General features: G+C 40.9%; 1 protein-coding gene across 3 annotated transcripts in view; it reads right to left on the reverse strand.

The window, feature by feature from the left end:
• APP (amyloid beta precursor protein) overlaps window positions 1–20,369 on the reverse strand; it is a 287,620-nt gene that overhangs the window by 28,664 nt on the left and 238,587 nt on the right. For all 3 annotated transcript variants that reach the window (XM_030806169.1, XM_030806168.1, XM_030806167.1), the window contains one exon: window positions 2,382–2,603. In XM_030806169.1, coding sequence (XP_030662029.1) covers window positions 2,382–2,603 — 222 coding nt within the window. The remainder of the gene's footprint in view (window positions 1–2,381; window positions 2,604–20,369) is intronic.

Below are 20,369 nucleotides of genomic sequence, written 5' to 3' on the forward strand. Positions count from 1 at the left end.
ACTCTGACACTGCAAGTTCTATTGCTCCCAATATTGTTATACCAGATTCTACTGTTCAAACGGAATCATCTAACAAGAATATCAGCTCTTTTCACGAGGCCTAGGCAATGTAATAGCTGCATGTTTGTCAAGTATCCAGAAGTACTTAATCAAGGTCTTTGCTCAAATGGACATCTTGGCAATACCCAAGGGTTTCAGTGTTTGTGTGTGTGTGTACATGCACACGTGTGCACGCAGATTTTCTCCTAAGGCTGATGCTACAAGGTATGCTGTTAGTAAAAGAGCAAATTTAGTGTGCATTCAATTTACAAAATGAGATCGGACATTTTTCACTAAAAATTCTCATTAGAGACTGAACGAAGAGGACCTTCAATGACCAAAATGTATCCACCTGTAAAGAAAAAAACAATCTGCACTCAATACATTTAATAGGGCAGTTGTCCAGGTCTTTGATAATGAACTGTCCCTAAAATTGTTTTCTTCTGTGTGATTAAGAACTATTTTCATAAATGGTAAAGTTTTAATTATTTTTACATTGTCAGTACATGCTGTTTGTATCTGCTATTACTGTAAGGTGCCCTTTTTCAAATTGAGGAAACAAATTTGGGGTAATGATTCACATTGTGAAAATAGTTATATATTTTCTGCAATGGTTCTTTAGAAAAAACTTGTCCAGTGCACTTAAGGTCTAATATTATATTTAGATTTAGTCTGAGGAGTGTACTAATTGCATGTTATAAGGTATATTATATATATTTTTTACTTTTTATTATTTTTTATTTTTTTAAATTTAAAGTCTTGCTCTGTCACCCAGGCTGGAGTGCAGTGGCGTGATCTCGGCTCGCTGCAAGCTCCGCCTCCCGGGTTCATGCCATTCTCCTGCCTCAACTGCCTCAGCTGGGACTACAGGTGCCTGCCACCACGCCCGGCTAACTTTTTTTTTGTATTTTTAGTAGAGACAGGGTTTCACCGTGTTAGCCAGGATGGTCTCGATCTCCTGACCTTGTGATCTGCTCACCTCAGCCTCCCAAAGTCCTGGGATTACAGGCGTGAACCACAGTGCCTGGCCTATAAGGTATATTATAAATATGAAATCTCCATCAACATTTGCTGCCTTGATAAAGAAAATCAGGTAAAGTGCTGTTGTGTTCTTAAAAAACATGTTATTTGTATCTAGAAATCAAGGTGTTTGTGTGTAATTGTATACTTCTGAACATGTAGAAAAAAGATAAAAGAAGCTGAAAGATATTCTTGCCTGAACAGATACTTCTGCTAAGAAATCCCTGTGAAAAAGGATGCCATCTACTGCTCAAATTTGTTGATAGAGAAGAATCTTACTTCTCTAAGATACCAAAGGAAAAAATATTTAGAGCAATGTGCTCCTTAATTTTGGCAGCTGCCTTAAATTTAATTTTCTAAACACAAATTAAGTCTTAAGCAAAATTAAATTTTATTTATATGTAGTTCTCTATCCTTGCCTTTAACATTTAATTCAATCTGAAATTTCATGTACGAATAAGTAGCCAGTGAAGACTACTTTGGTGCGTATCAAATCTGCACCTCTGCAGGCCCTCAAAACTCCTTTCTGTTGGTAAATTGTAATTTTTCCTTATTTCACTATCTGCTTTTTTGGAAGGTGGCATTCTAGATCATTATGTCATAAACACAAGTTGAATTTTGTGCTTCCATTCCAGAGGGAACAATATACCTCACAGTTAAAAAACATTTCTAAAAAATTCCTACCAACAGTCATCACTTAAGAACTTAGTCTCCTGGTGCCTCCACTGCCTCATTTGAAAAAGTCATAAACATAATATATGATATATAGTACATGCTCTTTATGTATCCACTGTTATTGTTACAGAATGTATCATTTTATATTAAGAAGAGAAACACGAAAGTAAAAATTAGAAGAATGTTATTGCCACACATTTTCCTTGTGAAGAACTGCCTCTTCAGTAATATACTGTGGCTCCCCTTTGGCCAGGAGTTTTCACTCGAAGGATAATATTCCCTAGAATGCAAACCTGGACATGTGGGAAACAAGAGGCCCTTTACTTGCAAATGTTATGTAAATCATTACCATTCTGTTTTGCCACCTATACAATGGAGTTGTTGTCTTTTCCAACAATTGGCAGTTTACTTGCTTTGCAGCATAAAAAATATAAAGTATAATTTACACAGATATAATATTATTTTAATGACATAGTAACTCCTAATATTTACTTTTTAAAGTAAAATTGAAATGAAAATATTTATGACTACATCAAAAAAAATTCACCACTCAACAACATACAAAAGATAATTCTCTCTCTTGCACACACGTATACATGTGTATATATACCTCCCAGAACACCCTTGCTGGCTCAGGGAACTCTTACCTTCGTTTTCTGTGTTGGCTGGCACAGAGTCAGCCCCAAAAGAATGCCACGGCTGGAGATCGTCCAGGCTGAACTCTCCATTCACGGGAAGAAGCTCCACGGTGGTTTTCGTTTCGGTCAAAGATGGCATGAGAGCATCGTTTCCGTAACTGATCCTTGGTTCACTAATCATGTTGGCCAAGACGTCATCTGAATAGTTTTGCTCTTTCTGAAGCAGCTCATCTAAACCAAACAAAATCATCTCTTTGTGGAGTAACAACAATCACAACAGCAGTAGCAGCAGCCACTATTTACTTCTGCCAGGCATGACTTCAACTGCTTTCACATGCATGATCGCGTTTAGAGCCATGGCATAGGTACCATTATCATCTCCCTTTTACAGATGTGAAAACTGAGGCACGTGACATTCAAGCTACTTATGCAAAGTCACAGCTCACAAGAGCTCCTGGCAGGACTGGAGTCAGGAGCATGGTAGCCGGCCAGTGTGCTGCAGTGTGGCACCCCTAGAGGTGAAAGGCCACAGGAGCTCAGTTGCCATTTCCTCCTGACACAGTTAGACGTCCCTAGCATACAATGATCGCACAGGAGTAAACACCAGGCTTTGGTGTGGCGGCAGTAAGCAAGGCACAATCTCATTCAACCTGAAAGACAACAGAGAATCTCCTGTCTTGCCTTGCACACTTGCAAGGATAAGAAAAGCATGAAAGGGCCAGTAGTTTGCTACCTTCTTGAATAGTTTTCACTGTTTTGCCTTGAAAAAAAATCTGCATTTCCTAAATGCTCCTCTTGTGCCACATGACCTATGCTCTGAGGCAACAAGGAAACCGTTCCCTTGCCCTTCCAGATGTAGCCCTGCAGACAGACATCCAGCCTTCTCTGGACTTAACCACCCCTGGCTCCCCGTATTTCCCAATGTGAGCAGACACCAAATATCCTGCCTTTCTCCTCTGTTGCTTCCCTTTCCAAAGAATGCTGTCAGTGCCGCCTACGCCCGCCCAACTGTAAAAGTTGATTAAACAAGAATCAACTTTATGGAACATCATTGACTTATCTTTTTTTTACTGGAAAAAAGAGCTTAGAATATAATCTTGTATCATGTGTAATTACTGCTTTAAAAACTGACCCCAGGATATCAAGATTTGTGAGTTTTCTCTTATGTTGCCAAAGATTCACCATGTTTTTCTCTGATTTTTACAAATCAGAGAACGACATAGCATTGCACTATTAACAATAATATTTGATTAACCAAAATGTCTCATTTTCCAATCATATCTGTGTCAAGAGTTTGCTGTAGTATATATTTCAGACACCTCACTGGTTAGTTTTATTGCTAGAGAAAATGAAAATAAGATCAGGATTTAAATTTGATTTGTAACATTTTACAATCATCTTTCAAATTCTCTTTTATATTGACAAAGAATGTATCTGAAAAATTAAAATTCTGTTCAAATATACCCATTAAAATAATTTGATGGAATAGCATTAAAGCATGTGATTAATATCTTTTCATGTAGTCAGTTTTATTGCAAGAGATTTTAAATGATGAAGTCCCAAGCAAATCAGTCCTTTTGAAGTGTAATCTGAGTTATAATATATCCCTATTCACTGTGGCACCGTTTCTAAAATTCAATACTTGATGCCCATGATGACCTTTCCCTTACAGATAAAAGATCCTCATTAGATTTCCTCCAACTTTTTCATGTCTTATAAAGCCATAGGTAGCGACTAATAACTTAGCCAATGTCCGATTAAATAAATTAAATGAGCATTTCTTTTATATAAATCTTTTGCTTGTGACTGTTAAGCACTTACTATGCTAAAGAGAGGATATTCTGGAATACTAATAATTACTGGTGCATACACATTCATCTTGACAGGAAATAACCTTTGCCAACGAGAAAGCTCTTGGACCCCCCAGGGGCTATGCTGTTCCTGGGTCTGTGGTATTTACTATCACTTACCCTGTCCTTTATTTGGAAATGTTCTCACTGTTTTGCATACACGGTACTTATCTTCTTCCCTGTGACATCTCTGAATAACTCTTCTTACTCTTTTTTTCTCCTCTCTTCATCCCTGTCATTTTCTTCTTGTATCTCTTTCCATCTCTTTCTACAATTCTCCCCTTTGATCCCATCGACTCTTGCAACTCTAAAGATCTCCTGCTTTGGGTGAATCTGAAATGTATTTCCCTAGCTTCGACTTCTCCCTCCCACTCAAATTCGTATATTTCCAACAGTTTGCTGGAGATACCAACTTAGGGCTCCCTCCTGATCCATGCACTTGGTAGGTACACAACCGTACTCAAGGTCCCTGGCTTTCCCTTCCGCCTTTCCTGTTTTCTAATCATGGCAGAACCATTCTCCCTCCCAGTCACAGGCTTGAATCCTTCAGAGCCATCCAGGACTCCCTGTATTTCTTCGTGTCCGGTACTTAAACTACTGACAAATCCTTTGGCATTCTATTTCTGAATTCTCTCAGCCATTTCCTGCTTGCTTTTCCACACCACCCTCACCGCCCCTAGGAATATGATTACTTTTCACCTGGATAATTACGATAGTCTCCTCACTGCTTGCTATGGTCTGAATGTCCCCCAAAGTCATGTGTTGAAACTTAAATCTCCGCTGTGGTAGTAGTGAGAGATGGGGTCTTCTGGAAAGCAACTCATGAGAGTTCCACCCCCTGCCCCCGAATGGACTACTGCCTTCTAAAAGGGCTAGAGGAAACCAGCACAGGCCCCTTTTTGTGCATCTGCCATGTGAGAACACGGTGTTTGCTGCCTCTGGAGGATGCAGCCACAAGGCGCCATTTAAAATTTTTTATTTTTTATTTTTTGAGATGGAGTCTCGCTCTGTTGCCCAGGCTGGAGTGCAGTGGCACAATCTTGGCTCATTGCAAGCTCCGCCTCCCGGGTTCACGCCATTCTCCTGCCTCAGCCTCCCGAGTAGCTGGGACTACAGGCGACCGCCACCATGCCCAGCTAATTTTTTGTATTTTTAGTAGAGACGGGGTTTCACCATGTTGGCCAGGATGGTCTTGATCTCCTGACCTTGTGATCCACCCGCCTTGGCCTCCCAAAGTGCTGGGATTACAGGCGTAAGCCACCGAGCCCGGCTAAGGCGCCATTTTAAAAGTAGAGAGACTAGGCCCTCGACACACAATGACGTGCCCGCGCCTTGATCCTGGGCTTCTCAGCCTCCAGAATTGTAGTATTTCTATTGTTTATAAATTACCCAGTCTCTGGTGTCATTACAACAGTACAAACCGACTGAGACAATGGTCTCACTGCTGGTTTTTATTTTATGTTTGGTTCCCGAAATCTTTTCCTGACACACAAGAATGGCTCCCTCTTTGTTTCAGTGGGTCTTCATTTTCTACTGAATTAATTCCAACTCCTTTGCCAGATGCTGAAGGCCCTCTGTGGTCTGGGCCCACCCCATATTTCTAGCCATGGAACTCACAGCTCCTAGCTGTCTACACCACACCTCTCTCTCAGGCTAAAGAGCTTGGGGTATTCCCAGAAAAGACCATGTATACCCATTCTGACACTTTTGTTCTCTATTCCTGCTATCTCGGAAGCCCATCTCTGTTCATCTACATTATTTGAACTCTTTAGAGCCCAGCTCAAATGCCCTCTCCAGGCATTATCAATCTGATGGGACAAGGAGACTGAGGCTGGGAGAAAGGAACCAATCTCTTCCAGACCCAGTGGCCAGTAAGCACCAGTGCTGAAATCCAAGTCCTGGGCTTCACAACACCAGCCTTCCCATGTTCAGCCCCTATCTATTTCAGCCTCTCGTATTATCACAAAAGTAGCTGTAGAAATTAGGCATTATTAAGCATGTCTGTTCCAATATCTTTAGCAGTCTCTTCCACTCTTGTGGATTGGTAAGCTGACTTAATCACTGCTAGTCCTATGGAATGGTTATTGCTTTTGGTCACCAAATAGGCATTTCTCGGGCAGGGGCAGCTGGAAAGGGCCCTGTGCCCATCTTAGCCTTTGGCAGTAAAAAGGCAGAGGAGCAAAAGATCACAGGGAGAAATCTTACACTTGTGCTTCACAGAACAGCCAGGGCATCTGAGGCTGAGGTACACCGTGGTACCCTTTTCTCTTTTCTCTGTTACACTGTTGGTAGAAAAGTTCCTCCAAATGGCCACCAGCATGCTGAGCCCCATGGTGGTTAATTTTCCCATTTTATTATGTTCATTTTCAGAAAATGTAAGTGAACGAATGACAGATTCAAGAAAAGTTACATTTTTAGCAGGGTGAAACACACTTAGCCTTTTTTTTTTTGGTTGTTGGTCAAAATAGGAAGAAATCCACATTCCTATCTTAATTCAACACAGAAAATTTAGAAATAACCACCCCTGGCTATGTCGTTTAGAACAATGAACCTCTACCTCCTGGGTTCAAGCGATTCTCCTGCCTCAGTCCCCTGAGTAGCTGTGATTACAGGCACACACTACCATGACCGGATCGTTTTTATGGTTTAGTAGAGACAGAGCTTCTCCATGTTGGCCAGGCTGGTCTCAAACTCCTGACCTCAGGCGATCTGCCTGCCTTGGCCTCCCAAAGTGCTGGGATGAGGCGGGAGCCACTGCGCCTGGCTGTCAGTGTAGTTTTAAGAGAAAAAAAGAGGTAGACATGATGGATTACCATTATCAGATGTAGAATTCAATTTCATCATCATAAAATGTCTAACGCAGCCAGCTACCCGTAGACAGGACTAAGGGCTCGGGATTTTAACAGTGGCTTACACACTGGCACTGGGCAATTGAGCCTATGACAAAATACCCAGAGACAAATATGATTCTTTCATTGTTCATTCTGAGTGGGACTTTCTTGGACTTCCATGGTGAGACTAATCACACCGAAACCACACTTCCACTACATTAGTGGCCCTGATGGATTATCCTTTTATCCGAATTAATTTAATACTTAATTACAACGCTCTGATGGCCTGCAATGGGGATTTTCAGAGCTTTTAAGTATCTACATTTGCCAACCGCTATATTAAACTAAGAGACTTTGCTTATTTTCCTCCCAAGACTTATTTTTTCCCCTTCTAAAAGCTATTTGTTATGACCCAAAATTGTAGCAGTTATCTTTGAAGTCAAATATCTTCTATAATATCCAAGCATTTGAGCCTTGCAGTTAACAGTGGAAATATTTAACTGAGTTTAGTGATGATAATATTTAAAATATGGCTTAATCAATAACAGAGGTATTTAATTTCAAACACCAAACACCCAATGAACCCCATCACCTTGCTCTTTTAAAAATGCTTTGAGGCGGCTGGGCGTGGTGGTTCACGTCTGTAATCTAGCACTTTGGGAGGCCGAGGAGGGTGGATCATGAGGTCAGGAGTTTAAGAGCAGCCTGGCTAACTTGGTGAAACCCCGTCTCTACTAAAAATACAAAAATTAGCTGTGCATGGTGGCGGACGCCTGTAATCCCAGCTACTTGGGAGGTTGAGGCAGGAGAATTGCTTAAACCTGGGAGGCGGAGGTTGCAGTGAGCTGAGATCACGCCACTGCACTCCAGCCTAGGCAACCGAGTAAGACTCTGTCTCCAAAAAAAAAAAAAAATGCTTTGAGGATGTATACGAGGCATACTTAGAGTAACAGAGGGAAGAAGCCCTACCATTTAGCTATCATTGTAAATACTTTAAAGAAAACAACATAAAAAGATAATTGCATCTTCAAACAGCTAAATATTTTGTTTTTTTTTTTAGACATTCATGATCATTCATTTTGAGAAAAATAGCCTTATAAATAAAAGAACGGCTGAATAGGAAGCAGATGAATTCATCTAATATTCTTTTAATTATTAATCCACTAGCCAAATGTCTTCTAAAAATTTAATGGTCACATCTTAGGTTTAAAGAAAATAAAATTTATAGGCATTAAATCAATCAGTTATCTTTTACATGTGTCAGTTATAATTACTGAACAGCTTCTTCCATACACTGAACACATGTGGGTTGCTGGAGAAGAACATTTTCTTCATATAAAGGAGGTGTCACTCAGCCTTTTCCCTGTAAAGTTCGGCTGTTAAAGCTCTGATTTGAATCTATCCATCTGACAAAGGTCTAATATCCAGAATCTACAAGGAACTTAAACAAATTTACCAGAAAAAAAAGAAAAACAACCCCATCAAAAAGTGGCAAAGGATATGAACAGACACTTCTTAAAACAAGACATGTATGTGGCCAACAAACATATGAAAAAAAAAAAAGCTCGTCATCACTGGTCATCAGAGAAATGCAAATCAAAACCACAATGAGATACCATCTCACACCAGTTGGAATGGTGATCATTAAAAAGTCTGGCAACAACAGATGCTGGCGAGGATGTGGAGAAATAGGCACGCTTTTACACTGTTGGTGGGAGTGTTAGTTCAACCATTGTGGAAGACAGTGAGGAGATTCTGCAAGGATCTAGAACTAGAAATACCATTTGACCCAGCAATCCCATTACTGGGAATATACCCAAAGGATTATAAATCATTCTACTGTAAAGACACATGCACATGTATGTTTACTGTAGCACTATTTACAATAGCAAAGACTTGGAACCAACCAAAATGTCCATCAACGATAGACTGGATAAAGAAAATGTGGCACATATACACCATGGAATACTATGCAGCCATAAAAAGGATGAGTTCATGTCCTTTTGCAGGGACATGGATGAAGCTGGAAACCATCATCCTCAGCAAACTAACACAGGAACAGAAAACCAAACACTCATGTTCTCACTCATAAGTGGGAGCTGAAGAATGAGAACACATGGTCACAGGGAGGGGAACATCACACACCAGGGCCTGTCCGGGGGTGGGGTGAAAAGGGAGGGAGAGCATTAGGACAAATACCTAATGCATGCGGAGCTTAAAACCTATATGATGGGTTGATGGGTGCAGCAAACCACCAAGGCACATATATACCTATGTAACAAACCTGCATGCTCAGCACATGTATCCCAGAACTTAAAGTAAACAAAGAAGAAAAAAAAAAAAGCTTTGATTTGGACACCAGTGAGAATATGAAGTCCCTCGGCTTGCTGGTTTTTCTTCTGTCTAGGATCGAACCTCCACTGCAATTACTATTTTTCTTACTTTTTGATTCTTTTGGATCCCACGGAAAAATATTTATCTGTAGCTTCTCCACAAAATGGAAACTTTTTAATCTTATCTAACAGGAGATTCGCATATGACCAATTCTTATCTTTTAAATAAAAATTTACTTATGTGCCTGCCTGAAAGGACTGAAGATCATACCTCTACACTCTCTCCCATGTCCGTTCTTTTCTCTCCCCTGACACAGCTGCATTGGAGGTATCTGTAAATGGGATGGACTAATTTTCCCTACCAAGAGGCCCCACTATAAATCAGTGGTCACCCACTCTAGCTAGGCATTTTGCCCACACCAGGACTATGAGATCAGATTTAATTTTCCAATCAGCAGTTCTGTGCATGTCTGATTCTTGGCTCAACATACAACTGCTATGTTGTTTATTATACTTAATCTCTCCGTGGCCTCTGAAACTCCCCAAGGCTCAGATTCATTATCCGCAAAATCGTGGGAGGCTGGTTCCATGGTTCTTGCAGTCCCTTCGCTTTGAATCCTTTTGTCTATACTCTTGCTACATGGGTGTTCTCTGGGAGTCTGTTAGACATGCAGGACCTCAGGTCCCACCCAGATCCAGGGAATCAGAATCTGCATGTTAATGTGATCCCCAGGTGACTCTCATGCATGTCACCATCTAAGAAGACCTACCCTCCACCATACTGACCACAGCCACGAGCTGTACCAAGACACCACCACACAACAGCCTCGGTTATCCCTTCATCAGAGAAAAACAAGCATAATGGCTGGGTGTGGTGGCTCACGCCTGTAATCCCAGCACTTTGGGAGGCCGAGGTGGGTGGATCATTTGAGGTCAGGAGTTTAAGACCAGCCTGGCCAACATGGTAAAACCCCGTCTCTACTGAAAAAATACAACAATTAGCCAGGCACGGTGGTGTGTACCTGTAATCCCCATTATTCAGGAGGCTGAGGCAGGAGAACTGCTTGAACCCAGGAGGTGGAGGCTGCAGTGAGCCCAGATTGTGCCAACTGCACACCATCCTGGGCAACAGAGCGAGGCTCTGTCTCACAAACCAAAACCAAAAACAAACAAACAAAAAAACAAGTCTCGACAGCAAACAAAGCAAGGCATGAGATGAGTGTGGGCCGAGAAACAATACCGCCAGGGGAATATTGCCAAAACACCAGAGTCACGCCTTGAAGTGTCTTATCATCAGGGTCACATTTCTGAACCAGAAAGCCACAGGAAAGGAAAGACTGGTCACAGACTTCCTTCTTCCCTGGACCATTTGTTACGGGAAGTTCTCAGGAAACAGGTCAGTAAGTGTAAAGGGCATCACAGGACAAACTTCATTGCTGGGTTTCCCAGAAAAGAGCAGCTCTCCCCTACTGAAGAGACGTTCAGCAGACGGGCCTTCACTAGTGAGTAAATATACTAAAGAAGCATGGACTTACTTGTAGGTAGGTGGAGCAGCTGATTTGGGGGAGAACCCATGAGATCTTTCAGGACGGTAGGGATGTTTTGATTAGCATATATGCTACAGCCATCTGCGATGCCAAGGCCACACTGTGATGGGACTGTGCCAGTTATGACATCTTCATAACCATGAGAACTGCACTCATGGCCTTTTCATACCCATCTGCTGATTTGATAACCACAATAATCTTCCTTAGTGGGACCATTACTCCCATTGATAGTTGAACAAACTGACATCCATCCTGAGAAGTATACTTAAAACTAGCAAGTGGCAGAACTGAAATCTGAACCCAAGTATCCCAATGCCTAATGCAACCTTCTCACTGTTCCATGAAAAGTTCCATTTTATAGAGGATATGGCTATATAACTTGGATTGGAAACTAATATTAAAAAAGCGTATCACACCTGTAATCCCAGCACTTTGGGAGGCCGAGGCGGGTGGATCACGAGGTCAGGAGATCGAGACCATCCTGGCTAACATGGTGAAACCCCGTGTCTACTAAAAATAAAAAAAAAATTAGCCAGGTGTGGCGGTGGCGCCTGTAGTCCCAGCTACTCAGGAGGCTGAGGCAGGAGAATGGCATGAACCCGGGAGGCGGAGCTTGCAGTGAGCCGAGATCGCACCACTGCACTCCAGCCTGAGCGACAGAGTGAGACTCTGTCTCAAAAAAAAAAAACAAACAAACAAAAAAAAAAAAAAAAAAAAAGGAAGCGTAAACGCATCTATCATCACAAGATCACAAGCACCCTCTTTTTCATACATTTCAAATTTTTGATAGGTTTGAAAAAGAATGAATTCGATTGTATCTTTTTTTTTTCTTTCATATAAAGAAGCCAAGGTAAAAGAGATTAAAGTAGTAGTCCAAGGTCACGGAGATTCCTGATGGTGGAGCAGGGCTGAAAAGCTCCCTCTTCTAGCCAAGTGAGGCCTGCCTGTCACTCTGTTTGGACAGCCCATTCTCAATAGCACTTTCGTCCCAGAACACTCTGCCAAGTCTTTAGGTTTCCCTTTGTCAGGATGAATACAATGGCTACATGAATGGTCAGAAGGTTTCACCAACTCTAAGTCAAATTTAAAATAATTTAGACTCCTTTTGATGTTGAGCTATTTAAAGGTTTGAACAGTATATTTATTCTGCTGACTCAATCAACCCAAATACCCATTTGCATTCACGATGTAGTGTAGTGACCTAGGCACTTCAATGGTCAAGAGAGACACAGCCCTGTATGACGCGGCCACATTTTCCAACTTGGGGAAGAACTTATACACATATTATCACAAAGTAAATGCTGTACCACAAATCCAGTTTTTATCTTGACCTCCAGAAAATTAAGTCAGTTATTTTTAGCTACACTATCAATCTTGAAAATCTCCCAGAGTTAAAACTCAGGCTACATGTCTAAATCTGGGTTTATTTTTGTTTAAAAATAACAGTTTCCTGGCCACACATTTTTAAATGAAGCATGCTTTGTCCCCTTATGGTAACAAACTGTCCCTAGAAGGGACACAAACAAAGCTTCACATCATTTGTGAAAATATTCCTTATTGCTAGGGACATTTTCCTGAAATACCACTTGTCTGGCTTAGACTGAGAGTACAGAAGAAGTCCCTTTTCATTTAAAACACATTTCCTTTTGGCTTTCAAACATCATAGATCAAAGGACTTAGACCTGCCAGTGGCATCAGTGAGTAATCAAGATAAAGACCAGCCAGGCTCCCTGGCATCTAAAAGCAGATTGTGGGGCTCCTTTTTCCCGTTTACCTGTAGAACTTGTGCCAATGTGCTGATCTGATTTCCAACTACATTAGGGAGCCTTGGTCCTGCCTGGGTTGTCAGGAACTTAAAGTAGAGACTAAAAAACAAGTTTATGGCCAGGCACGGTGGCTCACGCCTGTAATCCCAGCATTTTGGGAGGCTGAGGTGGGCGGATCATGAGGTCAGGAGATCGACACCATCCTGGCTAACAAGGTGAAATCCCGTCTCTACTAAAAATACAAAAATTAGCCAGGCATGGTGGCAGGTGCCTGTAGTCCCAGCTACTCAGGAGGCTGAGGCAGGAGAATGGTGTGAACCCGGGAGGCGGAGCTTGCAGTGAGCCGAGATCGCACCACTGCACTCCAGCCTGGGTGACAGAGCGAGACTCCATCTCAAAACAAACAAACAAACAAAAAAGCAAGTTAATATACTATAGAAATAATCTCTGAAAGATGCTGTATTAAGATTACAACACACACACACAAACACACACACACGCATATCTTCTTGTTTTGAGGAAACGTACAGTGAAGTATTTAGGTGTAAAGGGCCATTATGTCTGCAACTTCCTTTAAAAATTTTTTAATATATTTTTAGAACTTTTTTGTAAGTCTCCAATTATACTAAAACAAAAAATTTAGTACTGTAGGCACTGTCAGCTTTAATTTATACATATGTGGATGTTCTCCTCTGGTTCGATTTATAGTGAAATTACATCATATGCCCATTAATGTGATACAAACTGCATGTCTTCTACAAACAAAAATAAAAATAGAAGTGAATGTGATTTTGATGCCTTTTTTTTTTTTTTTTTTTTAATAAACTAGAGACAGAGTCTTGCTCTGTTGCCAGGTTGGACTGCAGAGGCGTAATCTTGGCTCATGGCAACCTCCGCCTCCTGGGTTCAAGCAATTCTCCTGCCTCAGCCTCCCGGAGTAGCTGGACTACAGGTGCGCATCACCACGCCCGGCTAATTTTTGTATTTTTAGTAGAGATGGGGTTTCACCATGTTGGCCGGGATGGTCTCGATCTTCTGACCTTGTGATCCACCCGCCTTGGCCTCCCAAAGTGCTGGGATTACAGGCATGAGCCACCGTGCCCGGCCTGATGCCTCATATATTTTAAACATAAGTCAATTATTTCATATGGTCTTTAAGCCAAGAAACAGCTATCTCTTCACATGCTAGAGGAAAAACTGGCTGCCTGACTGGTTGAGAGATGTGTCCTTTGATGGCTGACCTGAAGACATTTCAAGGTGATTGTTACGTGAAATTATCTCTTCAAATCTGACTTGAAGAGCCTAACCTTTGCAGCATATGTTATGACTTCACTGTGAGTCTTCTTTTATTAAAAAAAAAAATCAGTTTTTACTAATTATAAGAGTAACATAAATTTAGTGCCAAAAATGTAGAAAAAAGGAATAAGAATTCATTTACAATTCTAACAGCAGAAATAATAGTGTTTTTTTTAACTGCTTTTATTCTTACAGCATTATTTCGTCTCTTCCTTATCACTTTACTACATAATTTTTATGACTGTGGTAAACGAGAGTAAATTTTTCGAAGTTATTGAGGCACATGGAGAGTCCTTGGAATGAGGATAATTAGGCTTGAGGACACAGAGGAATCATGAGGAAGAATTCTCCAGTTTCATTCCTTTTTCTGGGTACAGTTTGTTTCTCCTTCTAAGTTCTTAGATATAGAATGAATTGGAAAAAATGAAACGTGAGGTTTGCTACGTCTGTAACAGTATCACATTTCATTTTTTAAAACTGCTAATGCTTTCAGTGAGGACCAGAAAGTACAGTGAGAAAAAAAAAATTCCTCAAATATTAGTTTTCATGCTCTTGCGTGCGTTTTTATAAAGGCAAAAGTCATTCTGGTGCCTGTATACAATCTAAAGGCATAATCTCCTGGAGCCTTCAGTGCTGATTTTGGGATTTTCTGGAGATCAATCCACAGTGTCCCATTTTCTCTACTGGAGCTCTGAACCCATTAAGAGACAGCAAGAAGACATGTAAACCTCTCCTTTGCTTCTGATAAAGCCAAGCCTTTCTAGTAAACATGATGCGTTCTCTGGGGAGCGAGTCACATACAGGAGACATGGCTTGTCCAGCTGCGTGCTGGACTGAATTTCAGCTCCAACCTGAACCTCCAACACGACAAGGGAGGGAGGAGAATGGGCCTTAGCAAGACTTGCCCACAGCACTGCCATAACAGCCGTGTAGGCTGCAGGTACAACTCTAAGAGCAGCACTCATTTTGTAGTTTCAGTGAGTCGAGTTGTGTCCCTAAAGCTGTGTCCTGTGTGACCAGCCCCCTCTCTCAAGCTCATGAGAGACCGGGATGAGAGGGATCCTGGGGCAGGCCAAAGCAAATGAATGAAATGGGAAACAGTGTCCCTCCCGGCAGCCAGCAAAAACTCCGCCATGCTGTGAAGAAAAATGCATTCTAATTGATACATGTTGATACGTGCTGAATTGATGGAATTTTATACTTCAAAGGATGCAAAGACTTGGATAGCAAGTCTGATGAGCTCATGGTAGAAAGGATGATTTTAAACATTCATACATAGTTAATTTCATTCAAAGAGCCTAAAAAGACTTATGCAGATAATTATAAGGGGATCAGGCAAGTGTGTAAGATTAGCACAAATTATATATATATATATATATATAATTTATTATAATTTTATATATATATATATATAAAATCACAACACAGGACTGGCTCCTTTTCCCACAGACAGCACATCATCCTTGTATATATGATAGCTCATTTGAAATGTTTATTTATGCAGATTTTAAAAAGCACACAAACCCTGTATGCACTTTTGCACAGTGGCCTACTCGTGTTTTCTTTAACACAAAACTTGCTTTCTGGTGAACAATTCTAGATACAGCAATGGTTCTTTCTCTTCCGCTTTAGCTTATTCACATGCTTCTTTAACTTCTTTAACAACGTGTGGGGAAACCAAGCCTGGCAACAGAAAGCACTTCACATGGGGAGCTTGGAAATGAATGGAAAGTGTCTGTCTTCAGGAGAGCATTCAGGATGCACAGGAGTGAGAGAAGCTGAAGAGTCACTTTAAAAGAAATAATCTGCAACCAAGAAAATCAAACCACTTTATCATAAACTAGTGAGCCCCTCCCTCCCTGTCTTCCTTCCTTTTTCCAGGCGAGTGCTAGAAATAACTTCGTCAATTTCTTTTCACTTGAAAAGGAAAGATGGGCATAAAAATAATTACCATACAAGTGTTATGGTAGGGATACAGACAGAATGACAAAGAAACAAGCCTGGGCTTTAGGGATGTGACTAGTGATATTACAGTGGGGCCCAAGGGAAAGAGATCAGTGTCCTAGCAGATACAAGTGCATGTACCAAGGCACAGAGGACAAGCTGCCCAGGATCTGTGACTCTTCTGGCTGCTGGGGTACAAGGGAAGTGAAAAGGGAAGCAGCTTAGCCAAGAGGCTTTCAGTTTGTGGGATACAGAGGGCAGAGGAATACACTGACCTATACCATGAGTATACAATTAGCAAAATCCCAGGCTACGGGAATTCTACAGATCAAGTGACCTGCACTTCATTAACAGGTAAACTGTAAAAAACGGATGGAGGAGAAGCCTGGACGTTATAAAAGACTAACCAGACAAGTAAGCAGTAAAAAATGGCCAAGAGCATAGCCGATAAGGAAGCGCACAAGAGTGGTAAAGCCGGAAAGATATTTCAGGAAGTGGCCCAAGGAAAAACAGTGGGCATTTTGGTGGCGGTATGTGAGATAGGGAGAGATGCTATCGGGGTGGAGGGTAAACTTCTAATTCTTGACCTGAGTTTAATCTATGAAAAGAGCAAATATGGGGGAGAAAGGTTCTGTTTACACATGTTGAGTTGCAATCTTTCAGGATATTGGGTGGAGCCATTGGAAACATGGACCCAGAGAGCTCACTTCTATGCTGAAACACAGGGAAGCATCAGAATGAAAATGGAAGCGTTCCCAATACTAGCAAAACTTCGCAGGTACTTTGAAAAAAACATCCACATTAGATTCCCCAAAAGGGATTTATCTGGTAATAAATTCTGCTAGACAATGAACAGTTCCACCCATGATAAAATAACATGTCCTTGCTGAAAATTCTTTGTATTGTCTAATTGCAGTGCTTAACGTAATAAAATCAGGCTGGTGTTATTGTTAAGAACTAGAGAGTGAAGCATTTTTAATCCAAATAAAGTGCAATGGGTCTTAAATCATTTTAGTATAAGAATCTATGAGATAATAATAAAATGCAACTTCATTTTTTCCTGCCGAGAACAAAGAAGAAAATAGTGTAGAAGATGAAAAATAAAGTAGACCCAATGTTTTTGCTAATTTGATTTTAGATACATCCTCCATGCAGACAACGGTGAAGTGAAGTGAAGGGGGTGTCATCTTTATTCACCTAGAGAACCACAAATCTTGGTGCTGGAAAGTACGATCCATTTGACATGATGGAGTATTTCCCACCCGGCCACTCACTCGAGAATGGATAATCTGTTTTCCCACCTGGGGTAACTGCTTTCCATGGATGTACAGCTTCAGGCCTCATACGGGAGGATCTCACAACAATCTCCCCAAACTTTTTCTAATCCCCACACTTTCCAGTCTCGGCACAAGACCTCATCCAGGCTTCTGAGGCTTTGTTGAAAATTTACACAAAATTCTAGGAATGTATTTTCTTTATGAAAGTTACTTTAAAAATGTTATTTTCATCTCAGCACAGTTAGCCTTTCCTTATCTGCTCTTAAAATGTTTCAACTTGAAACTAAAAAAGAAAAAAAAAAACATTTCATCTCAAATTATGATATACTAAATAATTATTGACTTGGCCTCCAACATTTCTACTCTTTTTTTCTTACACAATCAGATTTAAAAACGTAACTACCTTTTCTAAACATACAATATTAAAGCATGTTCAACTTCAGTAACAGGTAATTAATGTACCTCAAAAGTCAGAGCCTCTACGTTAATTACCATAGTGCTCCAACATCGTTTACATTTTTAAAATTTTATTTTTTATTGATACATAATAGATGTGCATATTTTTAGATTATATGAGAAAAGAATATATTCATATAATTTGGAGAGATCAAATCAGTATAATGGGATATCCATCACTTAAATGTTTTTCTTTTCTTTTTGCTTTGAGACAGGGTCTCTCTCTGTCACTCGGGATGGAGTGCAGTGGTGTGATCATAGCTCACTTGAACCTTGAACTCCTGAGCTCAAGTGATCTTCTCACCTCAGCCTCCAGAGCAGCTGGGTCTACAGGCATGCACCATCACACCTGGCTAATGTTTAAATATTTGTTTTGTAGAGACGGGGTCTCACTATGATGCCCTGGCTAGTCTTGAATTGCTGGGGTCAAGCGATTTTCCCACCTCGGCCTTCCCAAGTGCTGAGACTACAGGTGTAAGCCACCGTGCCCAGCCTGTCTTCTTTACACTAGAAACATTCAAATTAGGTTCTCCTAGCTATTTTGAAATATACAATAGATTACTGTAAATTAGTCACCTTGCTGATAATTAAATACTAGGTCTTGCTTCTATCAAACAGTATATTTGTATCCATTAATGAACCTCCCTTTGTAAATATGACGTAAGCAATCCTTATTTGGCTACACTATAAGCTTCAACAACAAATTAAAAGATGATTCACAATATAGAGCATTTATACATGCCTTTTCATCTTCCAAGTGTGGTAAACATTAATTAACCCTGGCTAATTAAAACAGCCACAGTTTACACATTTACTCATTAATCAGCCTCAAGCAAATGCAAAGCATTAAACTCACGTTTTGGTACCAATTAAATGTTATTTTTTTTTAAATGAAGAGATCATAAATTTAAGACATGTAGTTCTTAGATTTAAATTTGATAGTGGTTGAAAAAATTTGCCAGTATTTCACATTCTTAAAAATCAAGGAAAATAAAAACATAACCGCATTATGGGTTGAATTTTCCCCCAAAATATATGTTGAAGTCCTAATGCCTATACCTGAGAATACAGCCTTACTTGGAAACAGGGTCTTTGCAGATATAATTAAGTTAAGATGAGGTCATACTGGAGAAGGGTGGGCCCTTAATCATATTAGAGAAGACACAGAAACAGAGACACAGGGACTAACACCATGTGAAGACAGAGGTGGAGATTGGAGGGGTGCATGTACCAACCAAAGGAATATCAAGGGCTGGCAGCAGCACTAGAGCAAGCGAAAGGCATGAAACAGATTCTCCCCTAGGGCCGTAAGAGGAAGTGTGGCCCTGGCAACACCTTGCTTTAGGACTTCTAACCTCTAGAATAATGAGATAATGACAGAGTATATTTCTGTTGGTTTCAGCCATGTGGTTTGTGGTAACTGGTTCCAGCAGCCCTAGGAATCTAATACACTGCCCATGTAAGTGAATATTAGCTATTTGCTGATAAGACAAGAATTTCTGGTTATAATAAATATACTGGAATAGCATGTGGTTTGTTTTTTTTTTTTTGAGATGGAGTCTCGCTCTGTCGCCAGGCTGGAATGCAGTGGTGTGATCTCGGCTCACTGTAACCTCTGCCTCCTGGGTTCAAGCGATTCTCCCGCCTCAGCCTCCCAAGTAGCTGGGACTACAGGCGCCTGGCACCACCCCCGACTAATTTTTGTATTTTTAGTTGAGACGGGGTTTCACCATATTGGCCAGGCTGGTCTTGAACTCCTGACCTTGTGATCCATCTGCCTCGGCCTCCCAAAGTGTTGGGATTACAGGCGTGAGCCACGACACCCGGCTGAATGTGGTTTCTTAGTGAGTCCTTTACTCAAGGCTGGAATTAAACAGATAAAGGAGATCAATCATGAGCTCTATGCTAATAGTCTAATAGTCTAATCTAGCCCTGTTAAGTGCAGAGATGTTTTCCCTCTGAACACCCGCGTGTTTCAGCTCTGTTCCTCTTCCAATGCCTTCCACGGGAGCAAATCCTTTCCTGACCACCAATGGCTGCATGTCTTACCCTGAGAAGACCATGGGGATTTTGGATGCCAGGTCAACCCCTACACTCAGCAAGGAAGTGGAAGGGCCTCAGTTTCAAACACTTTGTAAACACAGAGGTTAGGTCATTTCCTCTCCAATAAGCCAGAAGCTGAGCTGTCCCTGGCAGCAAACTCTGTGTCAAATGCCTGGCGGGTTTCAGGTTTTACTAACTCCAGAGTGATGAAACATCACCACCTCTAATGCCAGAAAGAAGTCAGCTGTTGTACCTGTGTCACAATTAAATTTACTGAAGTCAGGGCAGCTGAAGTAATCTATAAAACTTAGTATGTCAATTGCAATTTAGGGTTCACATTCAACAAATTGTGTATTAACTAAAAAAAAAAAAAAAATCCCCGGTAGTCTAAAGGTTTTTGTTGTATTCTTGTGTAAAATCTGGAAGACTGGATAGAATGTTTTATGGTATGAGCGTTTAGTAGCAATATTAGGTTAACTGTGACCTTTTGGCTCAAGACATGAGAAAATATAGTTAACGATGCTTGGTTATGGGTTTGTCACACTATACTTTCTTATACTATCCAGCAGTATCCACCTGCTTTAACAGTGTGGCTACACTAAAAACTAATTTAAAAAAATCTAGGCTGGGCACGGTGGCTCACACCTGTAATCC

The sequence above is a fragment of the Nomascus leucogenys genome, chromosome 25, assembly GCF_006542625.1.
Source record: "Nomascus leucogenys isolate Asia chromosome 25, Asia_NLE_v1, whole genome shotgun sequence".
NCBI classification, from domain to species: Eukaryota; Metazoa; Chordata; class Mammalia; order Primates; family Hylobatidae; genus Nomascus; species Nomascus leucogenys.